The sequence below is a fragment of the Leuciscus leuciscus genome (assembly GCF_965113295.1).
Source record: "Leuciscus leuciscus genome assembly, chromosome: 6".
Lineage (NCBI taxonomy): Eukaryota > Metazoa > Chordata > Actinopteri > Cypriniformes > Leuciscidae > Leuciscus > Leuciscus leuciscus.
The window spans coordinates 35509201-35531376 of NC_138730.1; the positions used below are offsets into that span (position 1 = coordinate 35509201).

General features: G+C 38.5%; 2 protein-coding genes and 1 long non-coding RNA gene across 4 annotated transcripts in view; 2 read left to right on the forward strand and 1 right to left on the reverse strand.

Annotated features, from left to right (window-relative positions):
* Positions 1-22176, reverse strand: part of LOC309501586 — a 460649-nt gene that overhangs the window by 266864 nt on the left and 171609 nt on the right. The window lies entirely within an intron of this gene.
* The window catches only part of epha4b (eph receptor A4b), a 127681-nt gene that overhangs the window by 18835 nt on the left and 86670 nt on the right, over positions 1-22176 (forward strand). For both annotated transcript variants that reach the window (XM_082173490.1, XM_082173491.1), the window contains exon 3: positions 2821-3481. In XM_082173490.1, coding sequence (XP_082029616.1) covers positions 2821-3481 — 661 coding nt within the window. The remainder of the gene's footprint in view (positions 1-2820; positions 3482-22176) is intronic.
* Positions 10674-22176, forward strand: part of LOC309501506 (uncharacterized protein) — a 496325-nt gene continuing 484822 nt past the window's right edge. Inside the window, exon 1 of the mRNA XM_082173669.1 lies at positions 10674-15616. Coding sequence (XP_082029795.1) covers positions 11294-12214 — 921 coding nt within the window. The 5' untranslated portion in view covers positions 10674-11293 and the 3' untranslated portion in view covers positions 12215-15616. The remainder of the gene's footprint in view (positions 15617-22176) is intronic.

Sequence of the window (22176 nt, forward strand, 5' to 3'; positions counted from 1 at the left end):
CTTGAGGATTATCATGGCGATCCGTGACCCACTGAACCCGCCGATGGTGCGCCGTTGTGGAGCGACTCACAGGAAAGCCGATGTGTTCCCAAAGCAGCCGCTTCACCTCCGCTGGATATTTACCTTACTGACTCAATCGCCTGCCACTTGACCCTCGCAGGTCAAGACTAATACAGCTTTCCCTGTCCCAGATGTGGAAGGTTTGTTTTGGATTGGCTCTCAAATGGCCATAGTCGTTTAGGGTATGTGTGCGTGTCTGTTACTAAAATAGAAGGGAGCAATTCACCTAGAGTGATAGAAAACAGGTAGCCCTATTAACGTGTCCTCCAAAAGGGGCCTTCTCCCCCCAAAAAACAGACGTTCTTTTAGGGATTTAAAGTCAATTGCATTTAAGTATCTTAAACTACCAGATGATTGTGGGCCTGCAATTAAGTTAAGCCAATGAAGGGCTAAGCAGACCCCCTGATCTGACATATTTGCCTGGCTTCAAAGCGGCCAGAGCCTGTGAAGGGTGACTGGGGAATGGAGTTAAGGTATTTCAGAAGAGACTCTAGGGGAAGCGGCCAGCTGGAGACGCTAATTAACAAGACGCCCACGTCACACTTATGGCCGCTACGTTGATTGAGAGTGGCTAAGCTTTACCTCCTGTCCAAATAACCTGTTTTTCACTTAACAATTGTGAGTGTGTGTTGAACTAGCTGTACGTAGGTGGATTTATGAACGTTTCGGTGTATGCTTTTGCTGGAAGTTAGATAGGTTCGTTCATGAATATCAACTGCACATGGCCAATTTCCTTTGCACGGCTCCTGCCCTATCGTGGCATACAAAAATGTGTAACTAAATTGTATATGTGCGTCTGGAGATTTGGGGTGTGTAACTCAACCCTTTAGACTTTTGTGTAACCACCCATCTGTGGTAAAATACTTCATGAATTCAGACAATGGAAATCCAAAGAAACTTTCCGTAGCAGTTGGGTTCAGACAGACTCTTGAAAATAAATAAACAGAAAGGCATAAACCTGCCCTTTTCCCTACATAAATATTCCTTCAAAAGTCGTAATTATTCCACTCAAAGGGAAAGAACATACCCAAGACGTTTAGTGGCTCTGTCACTTTGATCTGTAATGTCCACCCATTCCCACCAGTCAGCATATGGCTCAGTTTAAAGCCAAACTGCTCTAACAGTTGACCCTGAGCCTCGATCACTTTTTTTTAAGCTATAAGCTAATGGCAACGTGTCATAAACGCTCTCATTGTTGCTATGACATAATGGCATGGCCGGCAAGTGATGTGCACTCCAGACTGTGCTGACGCGTGGTATAAAATACTTCAAATGCTTGAATGCACTGATGTGGAAAATGGCTCTTTTTTAGACATTCTGATGTACTCAGTCTCCTTGACCATTTGATTAAATGTGCACCCATATTCACTGCCAATCAGTTTAAGGGTTGTTAAAGGATTAGTTCACCCAAAAATGAAAAAGCTGTCATCATTTATTCATCCTTGTGTCATTCCAAACCCATTTGACTTTGTTTTTTCCTTGGAACACAAAATGAGATATTTTATGTACTGGTAGCTCTTTGCCATTATTGAGGACTGGAGCTTTTAGGCTTCATAAAGGAAACGACAGCACCATAAAAGTATCAAACGATTCACATGCTGTCTCAAGTCTCACGATAGCTTTGTATGATAAACAGATTGAAAGTTGTTATTTATTTCAGTGATCTGTTGTGTTAACTGTAGTAACTGGATCATTGAGTCAAATCATTCAGATCAAATTTTGTATCAACCTATTCATTGAACATATCCGAAACAAAGTAAGATTTTGTTGATGTGTCCAACATAGCTACTTTCTGTTTATCAGACAAAGCCATTGTATGGCTTGAGGAAAATTGGAATATAGGCCACAAGTCATTATTGATCACTTTTAATGATACTTTATGGTGTTTTTGTATACTTTTTGGGACTTGAAAGCTCAGTGAGTAAGGTACTCTCGTGTTGTGTTCCATGGAAGATAAAAGTCAAAAAGGTTTTGAACAGCATAAGGGTGAGTAAAAGATGACAGTTTTTTTTCAAAAGAACACAGAGCTCTTTAAAAGCCCATAACTTTCTATTTCTTTTTCCAGTGGATTGCTCCCATCATGCACTGTTCAAGAAATCTTGAGCGGAAATGATGATGAATGCCTTCAAGTGGCAACTCAAGTGGTCAAGCAGTGATTCCTGAATGCATAGTATTTGAAGTCTAGTACGTTACTCGCTGATTGATCAGCAGCTCAAATGAATCTCTAAAATCACTTAGAACTGAGCCGGTGGTCCTCCAGCTCATCTCCGCTGCAAATTATACAGAGAAGGAATAGAATTTATTGAAGCAAATCAGAATCTTTTTTTGAGAACCAGCCGTTGAAGAAATTGCCCGCCCCTCTAAGACTCCCTGGATGGTTTATTTTCTCTCCCTTTAAGGAGTGAAATGTTACTTATGCATGAAGTGTTCCAAATGAAGGAACTGTAGACAAGTGGAAGCAGATGGCAAGAGATGATGGGAGACGAGTCCCTTACACATACTCTATCTATTGCTGCCTATGCAACTGGAGACATACACACTCACACAAACTAACTGAAGCATACTATGTGTTCCATAAGTGTACATTAATACAAATAATACATAACAAATATTTACACAATATACATGCAATATTTAAGCTCAGAGTTCAAGATTGGCAAACTTGCATCCTCATATAATATATAAAATAGTTTTTTTCTGGGATTTTGTTTTTTTGTGTGCACATTTTTGCAATCATAACAGTTGTTCTGTCTGTTGCAGTGGGAGGAAATCAGTGTGATGGATGAGAGGAACACCCCAATGCGCTCCTACCAGGTGTGTAATGTGATGGAGGCTAATCAGAACAACTGGCTACGCACGCGCCACATCCCACGAGATGGAGCGCAGCGCGTCTACATCGAGATTAAGTTCACCCTGCGTGACTGCAACAGTCTGCCTGGAGTTCCTGGCACCTGCAAAGAAACTTTCAATATGTACTACTACGAGTCCAACAACGCCAACCTGTGGTTCATCAAGGAGAGCCAGTACATAAAGATCGACACTATCGCAGCTGACGAGAGCTTCACGCAGACTGACGTGGGCGATCGCGTCATGAAACTAAACACAGAAGTCAGGGACATCAGTAACTTGAGCAAGAAGGGTTTCTACCTGGCTTTCCAAGATGTTGGAGCCTGCATTGCTTTGGTGTCCCTGAGGGTCTTCTATAAGAAGTGTCCTCTTGCCGTTCTGAACTTGGCCCAGTTTCCCGACACGGTGACAGGGGGAGATTCGGCTTTGGTGGAGGTTAGGGGATCTTGTGTGAATGACTCTGAGGAGTTTGAGGCGCCGAGGATGTACTGCAGTGGAGATGGCGGATGGCTGGTGCCCATTGGACGCTGTGTCTGCAAGCCGGGCTTCGAAGAGAACAAGGACTACTGCCAGCGTGAGTTTTCTATGCATCTTATTGTACTCCTGTGTTGGCAACTTTAGATATACAGTGGTATTAAAAAGTAATTTAGACACATCTGTACTCTCAAGTTACACTTTAAGATGTAGGGATGCACACGGTAAATTGGGACACTTTTCCCATTCATTTCAATGGCATTGTTTGGTTACCGGCCAATATAAAAAAATAAAAAAAAATCTTTATTGGTCGATATTGGATATATTTAATTGTGCATGCTCATTCCTCCTATTTTACATTTAGATTACCTTTGCTTTCATCTAAATCTCAAAATGAACACTAATAATTTAATAACACTGTTAAATGTAATCTTAAATGTTGCAAATCTCAAAATGAATATCGTTTTTTTATTTTTATTCTGTAGATTATTTTATTGTAATGCCTAAATTTACTTAGCATTTACTAGCGTTTAAATAAAATATGTTTAAAAAAATAATAATTTAAAATTTAAAATTAATTTAGAAAAAATAGTACAAATTCTAATATCTGCCATTTAACAGTTATCAGCCATAACATGAAAATAATTTTCAGCTTTGGTAATTTTTTTTAATATTAGTGCATCCCTATTAATATGTTTGAATGCCATTGCAGTCCATACAAATATTCTGTAAACGATGCTAGGCCAAACAAAGCTAACCTTTCTTTTCTTTTGCATTTAATTTTTAGTGTATTCTAGGTAATTTTTATTGAATGTTTGAAGTCATCAAGTGTATGCAATCTTTCTTTTAAATTAAATGTACTTTCTTACAAAATGCAATGCCATTCATGTATTTTAAGTTTGGCTAAATTGTCCAAATACTTTTTAGGGCCACTGTATAACAAAACCCACGTTTTATATGACTTTATTAGGGGATTTATTGGTTAATATGGCACACTCTGTACTGTAGTGATGAAATATCCACAGTCTGTTTTTTTTTTAGCAGTTGCAGTCCCTTTGTATGCTTAGTGAGCATGTATGTGTGTGTTTGTGAGCAAATGCAAATAAGTTTGCAATGAAAGTAGCTGAGGGCTTCTGTGACTCATTCAGATTCACTCCGTGCCTTGTTTCCCTGAGTTGGGGAAGGTAGTTATGCTCCAGGATACAAATTATTGAGACATAGCATTCCATAGACTATCTGTTCTGTTTACTTGCTTTGCAAATCCATAGGCCTCCAGCAGGCAGTCTTGCTTTAATTCAAGAGTGTGTGCGTTCATTGAATGAGTTTGTAGAAGTTTTCTTTAAAGAAGTCTATGCAAGCTGTTGAATCATTATTTTCAAATCTTTTTGCCTCATTTAAGTGTAATACTAGCTCAAACCCCAGATCTTTTTGATTTATTGAGTTTAATATTTAAACTATAAGGTACCAGTGGCCATATGTATATTCACAATAACGTTTTCAAGTTTACACCTTTTTTTAAAACTAATATTACATATTTACATTCTTAATTTTCATTAAAACATAATTTTATTAAGCAAATTCATTTTTCAAATGCTATATGCTACATGCATTTTTAGTTATTTATGTATTATAAATAAATAAATGAATAAATAAATAAAAATGCATTGTTCTAAAATATATATAAAAATATATATATATATATTTTTTTTTATCCGCTGGGATCAACCTCGCTTAAATTGCTCCTAATTCGTCTAACGTTATTCTTTTGCTGTTTTGATTTCTGCATAGCCTGCAAACACGTCAAAACATTAAAAAGTAAATATCTAGCAACCCACACAGCTCTCAAAGTTTCAAACCTCTTGTTGATTGCTCTTCTGCAAACTCCTACTGATCTTTATTTATTTGCATGCAGCATCATTATGCAGTGTACTTTCTTTTATCAACTTTGAGATTTCAGACGACTTTGGAAAGAGGAGTGGAAGTGAGTAAAGCATGACTTACACCTGTGAGTGTAATTGTGGGGATGTTGTTCTCTTTCTTTGTGCATTGGGCTGCTTGCTTCCTATCTCATGGTTGCTGAGGTGGTTCATGTTGTTTGCTAATGGACAGGCTAGAGCAACACTGAGGGACCTGCTGAGGAGCTAATGACAACACCTTCATGATGAAACGTTTACAGACACCATACCGCTCGCAAGCAGATATCATCTCCATTTTTTTCTCCATTTTCTTCTCCATTGATTTTGTGCTTTTTTTGCTCTGTTGCTATGAATTTTTTAGTTAGCTTAGCTTATGCTAATTTAATGGTACTAATATCTACTTCCTGATATTTGTGAATGAGAGTAGAATGGCATTTTGTTGTCACATGACCGCACTACACCTCTTGTTTAATTCTGGAAGTGGCATCCAGTTAAAATAACAGAAAACTAGTTATTTTTGTGTAAAAATATCCACTAATATATTTTGGAATTCCGCTCAGTCAAGAACGATTGATCAAGATTTTTATATTTAAAGTGACTGTTGATATTGGATCCAGATCATTCATAACTCTAGAAATGTATGGTCAAATTGAGAACATTGAATTTTGGGATAAAGTATCCTACATAGTTTTTCTCTTATGGATATTTCAGAAATAACAATATTAGAGGTCGACTGATTCATGGATTGGTGGAACTATCATTATCGGCAAAAATCCACACCGATAGTTTTTCCGGGTTGCGTCCATTGCTGGAGCGGCTGAGAAGGTGCGCTGTCATTACACAGTATGAGAGCCTGAGAAGAGACTGCTGGCATTATACAAAGTGAGAGCGGCCTCTAGAGGCGGAATAGCAAACTATCACTGGCTGAGTTGTTTACTTTAACACGTGAGGCTGCGCACAACACGGAGATCATACATTATACGGAGAGCGCTGACACTTCGCGCATTTAAACATTATAACACAGCGCACATCCATGTCTCGGATCACCGCAGACGCAATCTCTGGTTTCATTCAAATGTGTATGTCTTGCGTCTCAGTTTTTGATTGTATTGAAAATGAAATCAGAGTAAGTTTGTAAGACTGTAGGTTGCTTTTTGGTGGGTGTGCTTGTGCTGCCGCGGCCTTGTTCATTTGCCATATTGTTTGTGTATCTCTATGGCAAACGCGCGGGGAGCGCTGAGCCCGTTCGGAACTATGGGAGCCCAGAGGAGAGCGTCGGCGAATGTTAAAGAGAAAACCGATTTTCATTCAAACAAATCGACGTAAACTACACATTCGAGTTAATCGCTAAAATCGATTTATCGCACAGCCCTAACCCAATATAATTACGAGAGAATGCAAAAGCATTGAAATATATTTTGTCCTCCCATTTCATTTATTTTTTTTCTTCACCATGTTCCTTTAGGGGCTCCATAAAATCCTTTGTCTCCTTTCCGAATTCGGAATTCGGCTTATGGCAACCATCCCTATTTGAAACCTTCCCTCCTTCTGATGCAGCAGGTCAAGGAATGGTCTCTCTTTGCAAAATAATCTTATCAGAACGTGCCAGTGTAATGAATTGCTTTCTACCGGTCAATTAACCTTATTCAAGACAAAGCTAGCTGTATCTTTTCCGGTTGAATCATTCAATCAATCATGCGAGAGGTCAGTGGAAAAGAGAAATAAGAACTCACCGAAAGGCCTTGCTAACAGAGCACAAGACTCAATAAATAGAGATTGACCGTGTTGAGCTGTTTCTCAGTGTGGTGGTCCACATCAGGCCGGCATGACGAAATGGCTAATCATGGAGGTCTATTGGCAGCGCAAGGCCAGAGGTCTCCTAATATATGGCCTTATCCTTCATCTCAGGCAGTGAATTATAGCTGGATGTGTGTGGTATGTGTAAGCACAGGCTTTTTTTTTTCTTTTTTTTCACCATAGTAACTGCATTACACATCAGGCCGGCAGATGGCTTTTCATATTTAATACATGAGTTATCCCTGTAAGCTCTGATTATATTGAGGATTTGTGAATGATCCTCCATCTGTATTAAGCTGGCAGACTCTCTAGAAATGGTTTCTGCTATTAGTACAATAGCTGCCTTGGAGACCACGCGGTTGTTTAATCGACAGGTAGACAACTCACAGATATTGGAAAGCTTAGCATGGGATTAGGAATCACGGAACTATTGCTTTGTGCCGTAGGCCACTTTTGGTTAGCGTGGAGCCTTATCGTTGTGGTGGGAGATGATCGACCACGATAGAACAGCATAATTAGAAATTCAGATCCTTTTTCAGTACCGGGAAAAAAAAGATGTTTCATTGCAACAACATTTAAGGCTTTAGTTCACTAAGGCCTTGTCCACACTAATGTTTTTGTTTGAAAACGCATCTTTTTCTCTCCGTATTGGCTTTTATCCACACTGAAACTGCGTTTTTGTCTTGCAAAAATTGAGCCTTTTGAAAATGCTTTCCCAAGTGGATAAATTTGAAAATGCTGTTTATGAATTATAGTGTGGACTTTGAAAACTGAGGTATTTGAAAACGTTGACGCATGGTTAGTCATAACCAGATGCGTATTGAGCTATGTATGTTTATATCGCTATTGTGCCTGTTATGTGCTATTCACTTTCACACTGTTGCTAAAGATGTTACTTTGCACAATAAAGTGCACAAAGTGACACAAAATACGTAAAATGTTAAAAAAGGTTTCTATTTCAAATAAATTTGGTTCTTTTGAACTGTCTTGTCATCAGTGAATCCTGAAAAAAAAAGGTTTCATGAATTCCATGAAAAATATTAGGCTAATATTTGAGCATATTAGAATGATTTCTGAAAGCTCATGTGACATTAAAGACTGGACTAATGGCTGCTGAAATTTCAGTCTTTTTGCTTTTATGAAGCTTTTTTTCTTGACAGCCCTTTGTCACTGTTTACTTTCATTGTTTGGAAAAGTGTGAGCATTCTGCTAAACATCTCCTTTTTTGTGCCACTGAAGAACGAAACTCATACAGGTTCGGAATGCCATTGAGACATAAAAGAAGACAGAGTTTTCATTTTCGGGTGAACTAAGCAATTAAGTATGTGGGCAAGGACGTTTAGAATATTTTGAGAATAGTGGGAGTGAAAGGACTTTTACTTTTCTCTGATGAAATTTCAAAGCAGAGTGAAATTTAGGGGTGAAAAAAACGAGAACACTTCACAGTTTGTTGGTTGTGGGCCAAGGTGAAATGTGTATTCACCCAAACGGCAAGCTTTTTGAATGTTTTCGAGGCCTTGAGTGCTGGCTAAATTTGGAAACATTGCTTGACTTATGCCCGCATGGGCCGTTATGTTACCTCTTCTGTACCATTAGTAACTGAAAATGCAGTGAGCTGCTGATATTCTCAATGAGCCATTGGAAGCAAAAGGTGTTGGTTTCTCACACTTTCTCCAGTGTTTATGCCCTGGAGAGCTGAATCCACTCTCTCCTCTGAGCCAGCGCTCAGCAAACAAAAGGTCAGAGCCCTTGGAAAAGCGTGTCAGCTGCGCTGAATAGCCTCTGCGGTGAAACTGTCAGCAGGCTAATGTATTAAAATGAGGCTTTTTTGCTTGTCTTCTTTATGCAAGGAAGGTGCTAATGGACTCATTAGCCGGGCCCGCTCTGCCTCTGAAATGGCAGCCAGTTCTAATTACTGACATTTTCCATAGTGCTGTTTTTGTAATATCCGTGTTTTTCTTCAGCTGTTCCATGGTCGAGTTTCGGTAATGGTCATCCCTCCTTCCCGACGCAGGCTCTAGCGACGCTCAGAGACCACTCAGGAGATGAAACTGCTGGTCCCTGTTTAAATATTCATAAGGACTCATGGATCCAACTGTCTCTGAGAAACGTGAATAAAAAGGCTAAGTGCTTTCATTTAAAAAAGGCAACAAATAATGGAAAATGATGACATTCAATTAGGCTTGGCTACATGCTGCCCGTCAACGCTTCTCATTTGGAAATCAGCAAGGAAGTCCATTTGAATGCTGATCATCAGCGTATGTTTGTTCAAGTCTGCGTTTTTTGACAGCCGTGCATAAATGTGTTTTAAAAGGTGCAAGCGTGTGTGTTTGGTTGAGCCGTGTTGTCCTCTGTGCAGGGTAGAGCGCTTGTACATTTCCATAGAGACCTCTGGATGTAGCACATTCCCTCTATGGTTTTCTCAGATGACGCATACGGTATTGTTTATGAAATATTAATACCCTTGTAGCCATGTATTTTAAAAGTTTTTCATGCACTTTTTGGGTATAATGACATTTATCAGAAAGAAGGCATGTCTGTGTGTGACTGGTGAGTAGATTGTGATAATAGGGCACTGCTGCACTTTCAGCACCGCTATATTGAGCAAAACTACAGCGGACATCAAATTATACAGCCTACTTTAGTTTCGGATGATTAAATAAAGATTTAATGGTTTAAATCACTTATACTTAACATATCCTTTTGTATTAAAGGAACACCCACAAATTAAAATGTAGCCATTATTACCTCACCCTCATGTTCATGTTAGCGTTTTATGAAAAAAATTATATATTGGTCACTTATTTTCTATTAACTTGCGTTAAGTCAAGACTAGAGCTTTCAAGCTCCAAAAAGCATAATAAAATAGTCAGTAAGATGCAATATTCTAAATCTTCTGAAGTTTAACCTGTTATTTATTGAAAATCTTTTCCTCATGCGAACTGTGACTGGATGATTGAGTCGAGTTGAACTCAAGGACTGAATCAGTTGGATTTGTGAACTAAATCAACTGATTCATTAAAAAGACATTGTTCACAGTTCACAAGTAGCCAAGTATCATAGAATTTCAGTAAATAATGACTTTCATTATACATTTAAGGTAGTTTTTTGTCATTATTGAAGCTTGAAAGCCTCAGTCCTCATTCACTTTCATTATATTAAAAGAGTAGACAGAATATTGTTTGAAAATTCATCTTTTTTTGTGATTTTGAATGATATGAGGTTGATTAAATAATGACAGAATTAAAATGCTTCGGTGAACTTTCCATTTAAAAACGGTGAGTAATGTCTTGTCCTGTTATTATCATGCGTCGCGTCTGAATGCGTTGTTGTTTTTGGAGCTCTATCGATTTGATTTATAATTCTTGATTTTTCTCGCTGCCTGCTGTGAGTGTGTTTGCTTCGGAGCTGTAAGCTCCGTCTTAGCCTCGTATTTCCTTGTTTTGAACCATCATTTACTACAATTTCTAGTTGTTTATATTACTACTAAATACAGCTTACCCAACCCTGACGCATAACACGCTAGTAATTCGCTAGCCTGTTAACGCGCCACCCTTGCGCTCAGCTATTTTTATTTATTTATTTTCTCTCGCGCCTTTGAGTTCATAAAAGCTCAGGTGAATAAGAAACACTCAACAAACACGGTGAATAATGTCTTGTCCTGTCATTATCATGCGTTGCGTCTGAATGCGTTGTTGTTTTTGGAGCTCTATCGATTTGATTTATAATTCTTGATTTTTCTCTTTAAACCCGCTTACAACGAACATTTTCTACTCTTCCTCACTGAGAAGCACTACTGCTCAAACCTCATTGTTACAACGCGGACTGTTGAGCAGACGCGTCTCAAGCCTATTAGTGATCCAACGCTGCATACTCTTAAAGGTTACGTCCGTGGATCACGGCTGAACGAGTCTTCTCCACACTCACTTATAAACAAACACTTTTTTTTCGCCTATCGTGCGTCTACTCTACACCCCTACCACTAAAAAACCTCATAGTTACAACGCGGACTGTTGAGCAGACGCGTCTCAAGCCTATTAGTGATCCAACGCTGCATACTCTTAAAGGTTACGTCCGTGGATCACGGCTGAACGCGTCTTCTCCACACTCATTTACAAACAAACTTATAATATAAATTAGTATTAATATTGATAGCATCACTGGTAGCTTCGTTGCTAACTCACTGTCCATCTGTTAAAATGGCGAATATATCAGATGTAAGTAGTCTACCGCTTGGTGCAGGTGAGGACACATTTGAGCTTCACGCACTGCAGTCTGAGCTGGAAGCTGTTGAGAAACAGATCCACAACCTTTTATTGAGACAGGCCGAGCTGAGAGACCGGTGTTTGGCTCTTGAAACATCACGCGCCGACGCACACAAATCAGTGTTTAACGTTACTAACCCGCTGACTCCGACCGCGTCTACTCCGTGCGTTCCTCAGCATCGGTCGCAATCAGCCATGGTCTCGTTCACTCCGGCTCCAACACGCCACCACGAAGCCTGGGTGGTTCCGCAGCGGAAGACGCGAGTCAGGTTTAGACCAAGACTTTCTCCGACCCTCCCGGTTTTCGAGTTATCGACACAAAACCGCTTCTCCCCTCTACGCGAAACAGAACGCGATGCTGTGATCATCGGCGATTCCATCGTTCGGCACGTACACGCTACGTTAGGTACAAGTAAGGTGCAAAGTCACTGCTTCCCTGGTGCTCGTGTTTCTGAAATCGCTGCTCGCGTTCCCGAGATCCTGAACGGTGACGAGCGCGTCGGAACTGTGGTCCTGCACGCGGGAGTGAACGACATCAGGCTGCGCCAGACGGAGATTCTGAAGAAAGACTTCAGGAATCTAATCGATACGGTACGCAGCACATCGCCTGAAACAACGATCATTGTGTCAGGACCGCTTCCCACGTACCGACTAGGGCATGAAAAATTCAGCAGATTATTTGCGCTAAATGAATGGTTAATGTCATGGTGCAATGAGCAGAAACTGCTCTTTGTAAATAATTGGAATCTGTTTTGGGAGCGTCCTAGGCTTTTCCGTGCTGATGGCTTACACCCAAGCAGATTCGGAGCGGATCTTCTGTCAGATAACATCTCCAAAATGTTAAATACCCTTTGACTAGTAACCAAAAGTCCAAATCATAGTCTCTGCTGCACCAATTCAACTGATATAAATACTAGTGTAGAACATTGCATAGAAACCGTGTCTATTCCTCGTTTAGTGAGATCAAATAATAAATCTAATGCAGGATCTAGGAAAAATCTAATTGTTATTAAAACAGAAAATGTTGCTATTAGTAAACAAAAACTATTTCTAAAGCTAGGTCTTCTAAACATTAGATCACTCACACCTAAGGCAGTTATTGTAAATGAAATAGTCACAGATAATAGCTTCGATGTACTTTGCCTTACTGAAACCTGGCTTAAACCAAATGATTATTTCGGTATTAATGAGTCTACTCCTCCTGGATACTGTTATAAGCATGAGCCCCGTCTGATTGGCCGTGGCGGAGGTGTTGCAACCATTTATAAAGATATTCTAAATGTTACTCAGAAAACGGGTTATAAGTTTATTTCATTTGAAGTACTTGTACTAAATGTTACGCTCTTAGATGTTAGAAAAACATCCCTATTATCTCTAGCCTTGGCTACCGTATATAGACCGCCAGGGCCTTACGCTGATTTCCTAAAAGAGTTTGCAGATTTTCTCTCAGACCTATTAGTCAATGTCGATAAAGCATTAATTGTTGGAGATTTTAACATACACGTAGATAATCCAAATGATGCGTTAGGAGCTGCGTTTACAGATTTATTAAATTCATTTGGGGTCAAGCAAAACGTCACCGGACCAACTCATCGTCTTAATCATACACTCGATTTAATTATATCACACGGAACCGATCCAACCGATATAGATATCATTCCACAAAGTGATGAAGTCACTGATCACTACATGGTAACTTGCATATTACGTACTGCTGTAATATGTCATGCGGCGTCGCGTTATCAACCAGGCAGAACAATCCTCCCATCCACCATAGATAATTTCTCAAATTGCTTATCAAATCTGTCTCAGCTGCTGCCTGAACCCAAACAAACAGATGAACTAGAAGAACTAACTAGCACTATGAGCACCATTCTCTCTAGAACATTGGATGTGGTTGCACCTATTAAATTAAAAAAGGTCAGAGAGAAAAATAAAGCACCATGGTATAACAATACTACGCATGTTTTAAAGAGAGAAACCCGTATTTTAGAGCGTAAATGGAAACAAACTAATTTAGAGGTCTTTAGAATCGCGTGGAAAGACAGTATGTCACGTTATAAAAAAGGCCCTAAAAGCTGCCAGGGCTGAGCACCTCCGCAAACTAATAGAAAACAACCAAAACAATCCAAGGTTTCTATTTAACACCGTGGCTAGACTAACAAATAAACAGACGTCACCCGAACAAAATATCCCGTTACAGTTCAGTAGTAATGATTTCATGAACTACTTCACTGAGAAAATAGAAAGCATCAGAACCACAATTATAAACGTTCAATCTTCAATCGCGCCTTATAATTCAGCTTCAATTATCACCCCGAAAGAACAATTACAGTGCTTTACAACTATAGAACAAAAAGAGTTAAATAAACTTATCACTTCATCTAAAACAACAACATGTTTATTAGATCCTATACCAACTAAACTACTGAAAGAAGTGTTATCTGTAGTGGAAGAGCCTCTCCTCAATATTATTAACTCGTCTTTATCTTTAGGTCATGTTCCAAGAACATTTAAACTGGCAGTTATAAAACCTCTCATTAAGAAACCACAATTAGATCATAATAATCTAGCAAATTATAGACCCATTTCAAATCTTCCATTTATGTCTAAAATATTAGAAAAAGTGGTGTCCGCTCAACTGGGCTCTTTCTTGCAACAAAATGATATCTATGAAAAGTTTCAGTCTGGATTCAGACCGCATCATAGCACTGAAACTGCGCTCGTTAAAATCACAAATGATTTACTTTTAGCTTCTGACCAAGGCTGTATCTCAATACTAGTTTTACTTGATCTTAGTGCTGCGTTCGATACTATAGATCACACAATACTCTTAGATCGACTACAAAATTATACTGGTGTTCAAGGACAAGCACTAAGCTGGTTCAAATCATACCTATCTGACCGCTACCATTTTGTCTATTTAAATGGAGAAAAATCGATCATAACTCCAGTAAACTATGGAGTGCCGCAGGGATCTGTATTAGGCCCCCTGTTATTTTCAATATATATGATGCCACTTGGAAATATTATAAGGAAACATGGAATTAGTTTCCATTGTTATGCTGATGACACTCAAATATATATTTCATCACGGCCGGATGAAAACGCTACATTTTCCAAATTGACAGAGTGTGTTAAAGATATAAAAGATTGGATGACGCGTAATTTTCTTTTATTAAATCCAGACAAGACAGAGGTAATACTTATCGGTTCAAAAAACCGCCCACAAAACCTCGCACAATACAACTTTAACATCATAGGATGTCCTGTTACTTTATCCTCTACAGTAAAAGACCTGGGTGTTATACTCGATTGCAACCTGTCTTTTGAAAATCATATTTCTTATGTTACAAAAACAGCCTTTTTCCACCTTAGAAACATTGCTAAGCTACGTAATATGCTATCAGTTTCTGATGCAGAAAAGTTAGTTCATGCATTCATGACCTCGAGACTGGATTACTGTAATGCTTTATTAGCTGGTTGTCCTGCATCCTCAATAAACAAGCTACAGTTAGTCCAAAATGCCGCCGCTAGAGTTCTTACGAGATCAAGAAAATATGATCATATAACACCGATTTTATCATCACTGCATTGGTTACCTATAAAGTTCCGTATTAATTACAAGGTATTGCTACTGACTTATAAAGCCCTAAACGGCTTAGCTCCAGTCTATTTAACGGATCTTCTATCGCCCTATAATCCATCGCGCTCTTTGAGATCACTAAATTCAAGGCTTTTGGTCATACCTAGGATATCCAGAACCACCAAAGGAGGGAGAGCATTTTCACATTTGGCTCCAAAACTCTGGAATAGTCTTCCTGATACTGTTCGTTGCTCAGACTCGCTCTCCCAGTTTAAAACTAGATTAAAGTCGCATCTCTTCAGCCAGGCATTCATATAATCCTACAGTTCAAACTACAATCCGGCCTCTATCCAATGCCAGAGGAGAACTGGCCCCCGACTGAGCCTGGGTTCTCCCAAGGTTTTTTTTTTCTCCATTAAGGCACCTGATGGAGTTTTAGGACACCATTAGGTCACTTGATGGAGTTTTTCGGTTCCTTGCCACTGTTGCCTTTGGCTTGCTCAGTTGGGGATATTTTGGGGATATTTAATTTAATTTTATCAATCAATAAATTCCTCTTGAAACAAACTTTGTTGTATTATTTTAATTTAATACTGTGAAGCTGCTTTGATGCAATCTGTATTGTGAAAAGCGCTATACAAATAAACTTGACTTGACTTGACTTGACTTAAGTAGATGTTATTGTTATGAGAATCCGTCAGCACTTTCACCAGGAATGTAAGACAGCAGGTCATCATTTACTAACTCCAACTTAACACAGAACTTGTGCTGTTTCTATTATTGATTCCTTAATGTATATTTAATGCTGGATCGGATGTGGAATTTGGTGATTTGAATTGGCTGAAATGTACTAAGATGCACTTAATGAGTTTACTGTAAATCTATCATCAATCTTACCAGAACGGCCCATCTCCTGAAGCTTAGATGACTTCTTGTTTTTGCTTTTCTTCTTTTCTTTGTGCTTTAACCTGATGTGTGACTTTTTTTCCTACATGGCATTATGAAATGGGCCGGCCCATAGCCTTCACACACTTGAAGGTCATTAACATGCTCGGGCTGTGTCTTCAGTCTCATGAGAGCTCTCATTAGCACAGTCCTCTTTCAGTGGGCTTCATTCACAGCGTTGGGAGTCCATCTGATAAGAGCGTCTGTTCTCAGGTCAGTTATTGTGTTGCTGCTGGCTGCTCTTATCAGCAATGAATAAGGCTATTACCGTGTTTAGTGTTTAGGATGGGTAGACGGGGCTTATTTATTTTGAGCTCTCATTTCCTACATGAATAGAAGAGTGGTCATTTCTCTTTGCATATACCATGTTGAAGGTAGTCTCAAAGAGCCAGACTTCTGAATATCAACAAAGTCTGGGCCATTTATTAGTACTGTACTGTTTATCAGCTGATTTTAATTGAAAATGAATTTGTTTTAGTTGATATTGAATATTTAATTGTGCAATCTTATTTCCCCTATTTTTACATTTTGGTTATTTGATGTCATCTAATAATGTACTACTAACACTGATAAATGTATTAATCTTAGCAACATGAATATATCCATTTTTCATACTGTACATTATAATGTTATGCTGCCTAAATTCACTTGTAGCATTTAAAATGATAGTTTTTAGTGTTTTATTTTTAATTCATCTAATTTATTTTGTCAAAATAGTATAGATTTTTAAGATCAGTTGTTTATCGATTATCAGCCATAACATAAAAAAAAAAAAAACTAAAAAAACATATATATTGTTGGCTTATCAGTAATGGCCAGAATTTTTGTAATTTGGTGACCAATATCTAATTTTCAAAGAACAAAAGAATAGAAAATGAAACGTTGTGATGCTAAAGGAGTAGGCTAAGACATATCTAAGATTCTGTGCTAGGTCAAGCTTCAATTCAATGAAGTTCCAGCTGAAAGTTTTTCAGCAAGACTGTGCTTTCCAGTCAGATTCCCAGAAATTGCATAAAACCAACCAGTCAGATTGAGGCTTGGTGTTTTGAAAAAAAGCTCTTGCATCAGATGATCGGTGAAACTACTTTGCAGGAAACCACAATGAGATGTTTTTAGCTGGGTAGATATTTATAATGAATGTTTTGGGCTGTTCCTGTGTACAATTTTTAGATTCTGTCAAATGTTGCTTGAGTTTGTTTCTATTTTGACACGAGGCTGTGTATTTATAAGATACAGTCAGTGTGTTATATGCAGACTTCCATGTTACCCAAGGTACTGATGTCGGATAGTGTCTCACTGATTAAACACAATAACTGACTTGTACAAGTCCCTGTGCGCTGTGTAGATTTCAGCCATCCTTTCTTTCTCTCCAAGTAACCCTACACGTCCATGGCAAAAAATAACCTGATGTGTACTGTCACAGGGATTATATCATTATGAAATTGAGATTTGCTGTCAAAACACACCACTGGATACATATCCTCAATTGCACTCATTGCACACTGTTTTGGTTCTGTCTCTTCCTTTCTTTCTTTTTTCTATCACATGAGTTGTTTTTTTTCCCCTTCCGTCTCTCTACCTGACCCCTGGAGGCCTGAAGCAGGCCATTCATGCTGTCTGCGTCTGCCACAACCAATTACAGTTCCAGCAGAGACTAGAGCAGCCCAGACACCTGTCATCTTCCACTCCTCTGTCCTGGAACGCAATATACTTTCTCTCTCCACTGACTCCCACTGACTCCTCCTCTGTGACGTTAGTTGATCGCCTTCTACTTAGACTCTTTCATTCCCTCTCTTCAGTTGGCTTATCAAATTTCTCTCTGTTCCATTCTCATGCCCTTCAGTAAGTCCTGCTGTCCTGCACTCTTTTGAACACTACATCATGATTCATTTCGCGTGCAGGATCCAGGAAACTGAATGGTATCAGCGTGATGCTTAGAAACGGGTGAACGGGTTAGACCGGTGAACAGGTCATATTGTGATATCATCAAATCGTAATCTTTGATTTTGATATGATTAAATGTGAAGCATGACAAACAGTAACTCCGCGTTCAGGTCATGTCAGCATAACCACATTTACAATATGTTTAATCTACCAGTGTGGAAACTCAGCATTTTATTTGAATCCTGATTCATTATGTTAGTGTCAGTTATGTTAGTGTCAATTAAAAATCATTGACAATAATGTGTGTTATAATACAATTTAGCTACACAATTTAGATTGTGGGCATAATTTTGTACTTTTCATAAAAAATACAACCCAGGCTCATTGGAAAAACAGTCCTGTGGCGACACTTCTTCAAAAATGTGGCACTTTCAAAGTGAAATGTCCAGTGAGTGGCACTAAAAGCATGTTCAGTTTTATTTGAAACAGATTCATGTGAATCTGGTAGTGTTTTATTACTTTGGTTTGGCCACCTACACTGAACCCTAACCATTCCCAAGAGTGTTAACAAAAGCAAATATGATCTAAAAACACATTTTCTAAAGCAACCATGCCATTTTAGTTTGTTTCTACAAGGTCTTTGAGCTACTCTTATATTGTACGTGCAATGTTGTACCCGGTGAGCTGTTGAGCAAGTCTTCTATGGAGCTGGTTTTGTGATGCAAATGTCAAAATGTATTCGTTTACAAATGATTCACTATGTTAAAAATGTTTAGAGGTCATAACATAGTATTGTGCAAGGAACTGGATGAAAATAAGTATTTATTAATCGATTAATCTGCCCCTGTAGTCATAATTTTGTGTGAAAAGGAATAAAAGTTGTTGCTGTTTTACTGCCCCCGTGTTCATTTCAAATGGAAACTGCAGTGATTGTATTAGTACGTTTTTTGAGTGTTGAGAAAATGTAGGTAGAGGCACGTCGAGCTTGTGTTGAAAAAATAGCTATAAAACTAGTCATGTAACTGGTTGGCACTGGTTGCAAAAAGAGAGATGAAAAAGAGAGAGAAATATTCAATTCCCCAGTGCGCCCATCCATTTATTCAGATCAAAACCACTTGAACATGTGTCACTTCATATTTACGATTTCTGAACTCAAGTAGGCGTTTCCCTGGGTGATTTAGAGGCAGCATACACTGTTAAAAAAATAAAACAAATATAAAAAAAGGAAATGTACTTCATGTGGTAACATCTAAAATACTGTAACTAGCCAAAATATTATTTAATATGACTGAATCAACCTGATTACATTAGGTTACATCAGTAAAAAAACACATTTAACAGTCAGATTGGGAAGACCTTTTATAGTGTAATGCTCCTCTGAGGAGATCTCTGGGAAATGTAGGTTAGTGTCCGAACATTTCTGGCAGCAGACACTGGGTCAGTTTGCTGTAGATTCCATAGATCTTTCTGTGTCGTGACGGCAGAAAACAGATTCTGGCCGCTGGTGAAAGTGTGTCCTGGTTGAATTCCTGTGGGTCCCCCTTACAAGCGATTAAGACTAGGCTGATTTGATTTCACAGTAGGGAAAGTGGGTCATGGCTCTCAGTATTGAGAGAGCTGGTGAAACTGGCCAACCAGCATATTTTCAGTTGATTAACTGAAGAACTTTAAAACTGCTAGTTTGGTGAGGAGACCAGCATCCAAAAGACACATGCTGTGTAACCATGTTGTTCTTTTCAGAAGGGAGGACAGACTAAGATTAATTCTCCAGCCTTTCCTATTTTTAGTGTCTCTGCTCTCTTTAGTGTATTTGTGACCCCAACAAGTATTTGGACACTCTCTGGATGTCAAACATTAGTGGATTATGTCCATAGTTAATGTGATGAACGACACCAGTGGTTTCTCTGCTTGGAGTTCTGTGTGAACTTCACGGGAACTGACTTCATACATCCACTGAAATCATAGTTGGTTAAAAGTCATATAGATGGCTCAGAAAATAGTTAGTTCTGAGAAATACTATAGGTCTAGCATCATTTGTTTGCCGATTGTCATGTTAATTCAGTGACATTGACTGAATTTTTTAACAATTTAAAAGAAGGAAAACATTTTGACGTGAACTGAATAAAACATATTTAAGATTCTGCACTATTTACTAATTATATAAATTTATTACATGGCTTGGTTGAATTCTAATGTAGAATGCGGTCTGTTATTTCTTGATAACAGACCGCTGCTAAGTATAACACACCGTTGCCATGAAAAACAGAGCGTTGCTATGGACGCAGGATTCTAACCGTAGAGACGGAACAGACTATTTTCTTTAGCGGAAGCAATACAATCGTTTTTAAATCAATAAACTCCTTTTTAAATCAATATTTTGTGTCAAATTATTGATTTATTTGGTAGGTAGCCATGTAATAAGCGGGATAATGTAGAATGAGGGGGTTGTTATAGCGAATACAACCCCTTCAGGCTGATTCGCATCGGGGTCCTGATCAGCCCGTCGGGGTTGTATTCGCTATAACATCCGCCTCGCTCTACATTATCCCTTACTTACATAATATCATAAATACAAAATTAATATTTTAAATGTAAATATAACATGACATGACAAACATATATTTTACTACATTTTAGTTAGTAACAGAGTCTATTTGATTACAAATTTAATGTATTCAGACTATACTTATTAATTGCTTTTAGTTTATGTTTGACCAAATTTGTTTATAAAATAGATCTGAATAGGATTGTTTTGTACCACAAAATAACTAATAACTTCCTTTTTAATTTAATTATAATTTTTTTGAAAAAGAGGCAAAATATAGGATAACATTTGATTTTCATTGGAAGTTCATGGAATGAAAAATCCAACAAATTGTCCATAATTTATTTTAAATGACCTTAAAAGGCCATCATTTATTTTAAGACGTCAAACAGTTTTATGGATTTCCCCCCTCCCTACAAAGTATTACCAAAATTCTGTAACTGTCTTAAAAGTAAAACAGAGGTCTATCAAATCTTTGTCTCAGATGTGCTCTATGAAGTTGATTGAATCTCTCAAAGGGGAATGACTCTTTGTAGCTCATAAGAAAAACAGACTTCATATTTTAAAAGAGAGCTCTGTGTGATATATGAACTCATGGTGATATATGAACATGTTAGAAGTTAAAACAGATGTTATGAAAGATTTTTCTTTAGTCCTGCAAAACACATTTGAATCTTATGGGGGACATTTTTAATCGTCTTTTGGTAGATTATGTTCATATATCCCCTCTTCTTCTCACCAGCGTGTCCTGTCATATATCAGAGGAAGTGTGTGTGTGTGTGTGTGTGTGTGTGTGTGTGTGTGTGTGTGTGTGTGTGTGTGTGTGTGTGTGTGTGTGTGTGTGTGTGTGTGTGTTAAATCTGTATGTGTGGAGCAGCAGTCAGTCTAGACCCACCTGATCCCTGTTAAGTTCATCTGAAACAGCGGAGGATCTTTGAAGGTCAAGTGCTCCCTGAGCAGCTACATTATTCCTGAGCTCCCTCTCGCTCTTTCTTTCTTTCCTGTGGTAGAGGGTCAGTCAGAAGTCGGAGACCTCTCGCTGAAAGAGAGCTCTTGAAGCTCTGTGTGCGCATAGGGGCAATTTTACCTCATGCCAGATGTTTAGTAAGGGGGACTGATGGGTGATGTGGAACGACTCCTTGAATAACAATCTGAGGGCCGTTGCCAACCCCCCTTTGCTCACATCTTCACAAAGCTTCAGTGTTACTCGTTTCTGGAATCAAATACACAGCTGCACCTCATTTTCAGACTACATCACCCTCTCTTCCTCCTCCTCTTATTCTCTCAGACTCTGAACAAGTGAAAATAACATTTATTCCCCTGTATTTCAAGTCTGGGCCCAAAGAACTTGCGTAGCTGTTAATGGATGTACAGTTGGAAAATCTAAGGTCCAAATGTGACCCTGGACCACAAAACCCGTCACATGTTTGTTTTTTTTGATTTATACATCACATGAAAGCTGAATAAATAAGCTTTCCATTGATGTATGGTTTATTAGGATGGGTACATTTTTGCAAGAGATACAAAGGAAAATCTGGAATCTGAGGGTGCAAAAAAATCTAAACATTGAGAAAATCGCCTTTAAAGTTGTCCATTTATGTTCGCGATTGTGCTGCATTCACTCACAAAAATAAATGTTTTATATATTTATGGTAGGAAATTTACAAAATATCTTCATGTAACATGATCTTTACTTAATATCCTAATGATTTTTGGCATAAAAGAAAAATCTATAATTTTGCCCCATACAATGTATTGTTGGCTATTGCCACAAATATACCCGTACTACTTGTGACTGGTTTTGTGATCCAGGGTCACAAATATAGATGGCCTTTTCCCCCACGGGACGATGCAGCC